The sequence below is a fragment of the Carlito syrichta genome, unplaced genomic scaffold (assembly GCF_000164805.1).
Source record: "Carlito syrichta isolate Samal-C Ts95f unplaced genomic scaffold, Tarsius_syrichta-2.0.1 Scaffold301966, whole genome shotgun sequence".
Lineage (NCBI taxonomy): Eukaryota > Metazoa > Chordata > Mammalia > Primates > Tarsiidae > Carlito > Carlito syrichta.
This window is the reverse complement of record NW_007246062.1, coordinates 41,592-49,477: the sequence shown is the minus strand read 5'-3', so window position 1 is coordinate 49,477 and position 7,886 is coordinate 41,592. Positions and strand designations below refer to the sequence as shown.

Below are 7,886 nucleotides of genomic sequence, written 5' to 3'. Positions count from 1 at the left end.
CCAAAAAAAAAGAAAGAAAGAAAGAAAGAAAAAGATCAGGCACCACCTCCCACGTCCTGTGCCGGACACCCTGAGTCCTGGAACATCTTCTTGTTCCTTCCAATGTTTCTTGGGCGCCTGGGGGACAGAGGCCCCCCCGTGTCCTGGGCTCGTGCCCCACCTCACTGTTCACGGACTGCACCGGGGCCAGCCCTGGCACTCCTGGCACTGGGCTCGGTCTCATCCGGGCTGTGGGCTGCCCTTTGCCCTGGCTCCCCTTGGCTAGAGGCGACTGGGTTGCAACTCGCTCTCAGGCGCCAAGGTGCAGCAGCCCTGCCACGCTGCAGCGTGTGTTTATCTTGTAACCCACAGACAAGAAGAAGGGAGGCAAGTTCCAGCCTTTTAAGAAGTTGTTTGGCAAGAGGAAAAAGAAAGATCCTTCCTTGTCCCGGGAGGAGTCGGCGGGGAAGAAGAGTCACTCGCACCAGAGTGTCAGCAATGGGACCTTCTCCTCGGATGAGGAGACCCTGGAAGACGGTCTGAGGTAAGAACTTGAGCTTGCTTTTTGGGCCCCGGGTGGAGTCCCAGGGTGGAGAAACGGGGCCCAACGGAAGGAGGGGCTGGTTTGGGCTCCATTCACCAGGAGCGGGCTCACAGGTGTGTTGCATCTCTGGGAGAGCATTCTGTGTGGAGAGGTCACCTGGGGGGTCAGTACATGAGGCTGACCTCATCTTCTGGGGTTGCACAGGGATTGGGCGTGCATTTCTCTGCCCTCGCTTGTAGTAGGAGGCAGTACCTCACTGCCTGGACTGACCAGGGCTCCTCAGATTGATGAAGACCGTGTTCCCATGGGCCACTGCTTCCTAAAGAGAAAGGGTAGCATGGAGCCCAGGGGGACACCCCACGTACCCTGGGCCAGGTCTGGCAACTTCTGGGGCTTGTGATGGAGCTTTACACTCTGCCCTCCCTCCTTCCTTCCTTTTTCCCTCCTTCCCCCCGTGCCTCTCTCTCTCACTCTTTCTCTCTCTCCTTCCCCTTCTTTTTCTCTCTCCACTTCTTTCTCTGTCTCTCTCTTTCCCTACCCTCCCTCCCTTCCTTTCTCCTTTCTCACTCCTTTCCTTGTTTATCATCTGACTCTCCCACTCAACTGTAAGCTCTAGAAGGGCAGGGGTTTTTGTCTTTTGTGTTCCCTAATGTATACCATCACCTAAATCAGCGCTTGGCACACAGTAGACTTTCTTTGCCTCCTTCTGAGAACACAGGCACTGACTCTCACTGTGACAGTGTCGGGAACGCAGAAAAGCAGAGGTACTCTCTCACCTGAGTGCTGGGAATTGAAGTCAGAGTCAGAGATAGTTAAACTCTGATACTGACAGCCCAGGGATCCACTTCCCTGAAAAGCCTTTGCCAACAACCCGATTTATTTGCTCTTGCTGTGTTCCCCTAGCGTCGTGTGCCTTGTTCCAGCAAAAAGCTTGTCACTTTCTGCAGAAATTATTGAATGGCTTGGTCTGTCTTTCTCACCCGACTGCCAGTTCCATGAAGTCAGGGACCAGACTTCCTATTAGATGCTCAAGAAAACATTTCCTGTGAATGCCTGGCACTGCATCAATTAAGTCGAAGGAATCGGTGGTATAATAGATGATATTCTTAGTGTGTTTCAAGGACAAAGACAAAAACATCCTCTGTGGTGTGTGTCAGTAAGTAAATTCTAATAGACACACGACTGTTGTGCCCACATTACAAAATCCCCCAGTATACTGTACACAGTAAACGCCACTGTATTCAGATTCAGCATTTGTTAGTCCTAATACCTCTTCTTTCCCTCGACAGGACTGTATCTATTTTCTTACCTTTTAGAGTAAGAAAATGTTTACATTTAACTGAAGGGAAGGATTTCAGTGAAAAGAGAATACAACTAGCACTGACTAACCCAACTGTTGAAGTGTCAGTGCTGATAGACAGTTGAGTATGATGTTGTATCAATTCATTTTTATTTCTTTTCCATTTCTTCAGTTGTAAAATAGGAATGTGAACTTTTTTGCCACACAGTATGAGAATGAAGGACAGATACTCACATGTGACCAAGCAGCAGTTTAATACTAATAAGGACAAGTCTGGGAAGTTCTCTTGTGGAAGGACAGTCCTATGAAAACCCAACCCATCCTTTTGATAGTAGGTTTTGTCAAGTGTCATTTTTCACTGAGTCGTGTTGGACTCTTAGAGGGGCCTGGACCTTGGTGACTCTCTTCTCATTTAAGTCCTAGATTTTATTTACCTCTTGGAGGTTTTCTTTAAGATCCTGAGCCTTGGAAAATCCCACTTTGGATCAAACAGCTACATTTCTAATAATGTCACCTGTGCTCACTATTGGCTTGTGTTTATAAACTGTACTTAGAAGGCGGGCACTATATTTTAATTAAGCACTTGTTTTTAAATAATAAACTCATCTCACAAGTAAGGAAGCTGAAAGGATATAGGCCATGAACTTTTAAAATGTCTCTTTAAATGTTTAAAAAATTTAGAAACACAGAGCCAGGCGTAGTGGCACATGCCTATAGTCTTAGCCACTCAGGAGGCTACGGTGGGAGGATCACTTGAGCCCAGAAATTCAAGGCTGTAGTGAGCTATGATGTGTCTGTAGTAGACACTGCACTCCAGGCTGGGCAACATAGCAGAAATAAAAAATAAAAAGCAGAAATACAGGAAAAATAGAAGTGGTTTAAAATTTTAAAATATGTATTCCCCTTTTCTAAGGAACTCACGATTGCAAAATAATCTCATTGACAGAGTAGATATTACATGCATTGCTAACAGTATAGCTGAACTTCTGGTTATTCACACTGTTTACAGATGGAGAAAATGAACAATGTTTTTTCTAGCTATTGTTATTGTTATTTTCAGTTCACTGCTCAGTTAACTGATATAACATAATACTTTACATTATGTAATGATTCCAAAAAGATGTCCTGTACACTTTATTTGCTATCTCCAAAATGGACAATTCCCACCAAAATGCAAAACCTCAAATTCCATTAATGTGATCTTGGTTAGCAGTTTCAAGGAGACAGATTTCAGCCCAATGTGAGGAAGAGTTTTTCTAACAGACTAGAACAGCCTGAAAATGGGAGGTTGGGCGTGTGCCCGTGGGGGTTAGGACCAGTGAAGGTGGGATTTCTGCACTGGGTAAAAATTTAAAGGTGCTAACCTTTAACATGCTGTCAGTCTTCAATAATCTGTAATTCTAGAAATGTCTTCATGGCCAAGAATAGCTCCTTATTGATCTATTCCTTCTGTCTGAAATTTTCTGTTTCCTTTGGGCTTTTAAAGCATTCTGTTCTTTCTTTAGGTTAGAAACCTTTATCTCTCCTAAGCTGATGCTTTTGAATTATACATTCCTCGGGAAAAGCAAAGCAATGAAACATGATCAGCTTTTAACAATTTAATTTGACTTCCTTGCTTAATTAAATGCAACTAATATTATGTTTCCAAAAGTGTGTTAAAGAAATGCTACATTTAAAAAGGGGGGGGGTCATTTTAGTAAGTAGGTTGAGGAAATTCTGGATGAAAAACATATTAAATAGAATTCATTATTTGTTTGTTTTTGAGTCGGAGTCTTGCTCTGTTGCCCAGGCTGGAGTGGAGTGGCATGATCACGGCCACTGCAGCCTCAACCAGCTGGACTCAGGCAATCCTTCTGCCCCAGCCCTCCAAATAGCTGGGACTACAGGCCATGCCAACATGCCTGGGGAATTTTTTTATTTATTGTAGAGACAGGGTCTCAAGTTGTCCAGGCTAGTCTCAAACTTCTGGGACAGGCAGTCCTCTTGCCTCTGCCTCCCAAAGTGCTGAGATTGCAGGTGTGAGCCACCACACCCAGTAAAACAATTTTTTATGTGGGACTTGACAGAGTGTTTACTGTGCTAATGTGCCCTGTATATCCCTAAGAAGGGGGCTATGGTATGGAGCATTTTAAGATTCCTTTAACCACACACTCTTTTTTCACCGAGAATAGCCAGTGGCTTGTATTAAAGATGCCATGAATTGAAATTCATATGATGTGTTTTGCATAGGTGAACTCATGTAATATCTACCATAACTCTTCAAAATAGACATTACATTACAGTGACGTGCTATTACATTGTCATGCTACTGATAAATCCCTGAGCCACTATTCAAGCAGTAAGGAGTGCATTCTTGGCCTGACATGGTGGCTCACACCTGTAATCCCAGCACTTAGGGAGGCAGAAACAAGAGGATTGCCTGAGCCTAAGGGTTCAAGACCGGCTTGGACAACTTGGCAAGACCTCGTCTCTACAGTAAGTCAAAAAATTAGCCAGGCATGGTGATAATGTGCCTGTAGTCCCAGGTACTTGGAAAGCTGAGGTGGAAGAATTGCCTGAGCCCAGCAGGTAGAGGCTGCAGTAGCTGTAAGCATGCCACTACACTCCAGCTTGGATAACAGAGACTCCAACTCAAAAAAAAAAGGGAAAAAAGAGTGCATTCTTTTTTTTTTTTTGAGTTGGAGTCTCACTCTACCACCCAGGCTAGAGTACAGTGGCACCCTCATGATCACCCCAGCATCAATCTGCTGGGCTCCTGATCCTTCCACTTCAGCCTTTCAAGTAGCCGGAACTACAAGCATGAGCTACCATACCCGGCTAATTTTTTGATTTATTGTAAAGACGAGGTCTTGCCAAATTGCCCAGCCTGGTCACAAACCTGTGGGCTCAGGCCATCCTCCACCTCGGCCTCCCAAAGTGCTGGGATTACAGGCTTGAGCCATCGTGCCCGGCCAAAGCATGCATTTTCAAATGTTCACTACTCTCCCTTTCAAGGAAAATGCAGCCTCGCTAGAGAGCTAGTCTTGTGGTCCTGAATTGTCATACTGGTCCAAGGCCACTAAGCTCCGGAGTGTGCGTCCCTCCAGCTGTCTGATTGAGGTTCTACTACTTCCTGGGACTCTGCTTGCTTTGCCTCCAGTTTCTACTGAAGATCCAGTATTTATTATATCACATAATAAATAGCTATAAATATCACATAATAATATAGCACAACCATAGCACTTTATATTAAGTACTAGCTACAAGCACAGTGTTATGGGAAGGGGCTCCAGAGAGGGTGCGTTCACGCTGGGACTGGAACAGACAGGTGAAGGTTCAGGAATGAGGAAGTTTTGATTTGTCTCCAATGATGAGCAGGACATGGAGTAGCTGAGAGGCAGGGGATGAACCTGTCAGATGATAGCATAAGCAGAAACATTCATGCAAGAATCAATGTGGCAACTAGACTAGGAGGGAACTTTCCAATTCTATGAGACTAGTGTCATTTTCATATTAAACCAAGCAAAGACATTACAAGAAAAAACCCCCAGAGACCAATATTCCTTATGACTATAGACACAAAAAATCCTCAACAAAATACTAGTAAAGTGAATCCAGCAACATATTAAAAGGATAGTATGGCATGACCTCATGGGATTTATCATAGGAATGCAAGGTTGGTTTAATATACAAAAATCAATTAATGTAATATACCATATTAATAAAATAAAAACACATGATTATCTCAATAGATGCAGAAAAACCACTTGACAAGATCCAACACCCTTTCCTGATAGAAAATAAAACCAACCACTTAACATTAGGAATAGAAGGAAACTCCTTCAACTTAATTGAGGGCACTGAAAAATCTACAGCTGATGTCACACTTAATGGTAAAAGAATGATTGTGTTTCCTTTAAGATCAGGAATAAAATAGGCCGTCTTCTTTCATCTCTTGTATTCAACACTGTACTGTAGGTTATTACTGGGACAATTAGAAAAGAAAAAGAAATAGAAGGCATTAATCTTAGAAAAGAAGAAGTAAAATGATCTCTATTTCTAGATATCATTATCTTATTTATGAGAAGTCCTAAAGAATTCACACACCCCCAAAATTTTTTAGACTGATAAATAAGGTTGAAAAGTTGTATACCTCATGCTGAATTGTACCCCACATCTTTAAAATAAAATATAAAACACAAAAATTAACTCAAAGTAGATCATAGACTTAGATGTAAGAAATAAAATTATAATATATAAAAATATAATAATAATAAGGTTGAGTGAAGTTGCAGGATAGAAGATTTTTTTTAGAAGTTTTCTTTTTAATCTCAGTTGTGTTTCTGTACATTAGCAATGAATGATCTGAAAAGATACTTAAGAAAATAGCACCATTTACAATGGCATCAAAAATAATAAAGTACTTAGGAATAAATTTAACCAAAGAAGTGCAAGACTTGTACACTAAAAATGACAAAATACCATTGAAAGAAATGTAAGAAGAGCTAAACCATGGAAAGACACACCAATCAAAATCCCAGCTGTCTTTTTTTTTTAAGAAATTAATAAGTGGATCCTAAAATGTATATAGAAATACAAGGGACCCAAAAATAGCCAAAACAATCTTTACAAAGAAGGACTCACACTTTGCAATTTTAAAACTTACTACAAAGCTACAATAGTCTTAATAGTGTGGTACTGTTATAAGGATAAGCATATAGATCAATGGAATTGAATTGAGCATATCGAAATAAACCCTTATATTTGTGGTCAACTAATTTTAAACAAGATTACTGAGACAGTTCAATGGATAAAGAATAGTCTTTGCAATAAATGGTGCTGGGACAATTGGATAGTCACATACCAAAAGAATGAAATTGGACACCTTTCTTAACCCATACACAAAAATTAACTCAAAGTAGATCATAGACTTAGATGTAAGAAATAAAATTATAAAATCCCTAAAAGAAAACAAAGGAATAAATTTCCATGATCTTGAATTAGGCAGCGGTTTCTTAGTTCCAAGGCACAAATGATGAAAGAAAAAAAAAAGATGAAATATAGTAAATATAAAATTTTGTGATACAAATGATACCATCAAGAAAGCCTAAAAACCAATCCACAGGATGGAAGAAAACTTTTGCAAATCATTTATCTGATAAGAAACTTGTATCCAGAATAGGTTAAAAAAAGAAAACCTTTTCCTACTCAATAATAAAATGACAAAAAAAAAATTTTAGTGGGTAAAGGATTTGAATAGACACTGCTCCAAAAAAAAAGATATAAAAGTGTTCATGAACACATAAACCATCCTTACTCAACATCATTAGCCATCAGGAAAAATGCAGATCAAAATCACAAATGAGGTATCATTCCACACCCATTAGGAAGGCTACAACCACAAAAACTAGACAGTAACAAGTGTTGATGAGCATATGTAGAAACTGGAATCCACATACATTGTCCCAGGAATGTAAAATATTAAATATTAAAGTTGTGAGGTAGGTTGATTTTTAGATCTTTTAGAAATCACCACACTATTTTCCATAGAGGTTGTACTAATTTACATTCCCACCAATGGTGTAGAAGTATTCCCTTTTCCCCCGCATCCTCTCCAGCATCTGTTGTTTTTTGAGTTATTGATGATGGCCATCCTGATTGGAGTTAGGTGGTATCTCAGGGTGGTTTTGATTTGCATTTCTCTGATGACTAGTGAGGCTGAGCATTTTTTCATGTATCTGTTGGCTGCTCATATGTCTTCTTTCATGAAATGTCTATTCATATCTTTTGCCTGCTTTTTAGTAGGGCTTTGGTTTTTTTCCTTTCATCATGTTTGAGGTCCTCCAGCAATCCCCCTTCTGGGCATATACCCAGAAGAATTTAAGTCATTCTACAAAAAAGATACCTGCTCGTGCATATTTATTGCAGCACTATTTACAATAGCAAAAATATAAAAACAACTGTGCTGCCCGTCGAAAGCGGACTGGATTTTAAAAATGAAGCCGGGCTTGGTGGCTCAGCCTATAATCCCGTGCTTTGGGAGGCCGAGGTGAGTGGATTGCCTGAGCCCGTGGGTTTGAGACC

The 7,886-nt window shown here is 40.9% G+C and overlaps 1 protein-coding gene across 1 annotated transcript in view; it reads left to right on the top strand.

Annotated features, from left to right (window-relative positions):
- Positions 1-351: 351 nt before the first annotated feature.
- Positions 352-7,886, top strand: part of LOC103258121 (uncharacterized protein KIAA1211-like) — a gene marked incomplete at both ends in the record, with an annotated part of 47,906 nt that continues 40,371 nt past the window's right edge. Inside the window, one exon of the mRNA XM_021711255.1 lies at positions 352-523. Coding sequence (XP_021566930.1) covers positions 352-523 — 172 coding nt within the window. The remainder of the gene's footprint in view (positions 524-7,886) is intronic.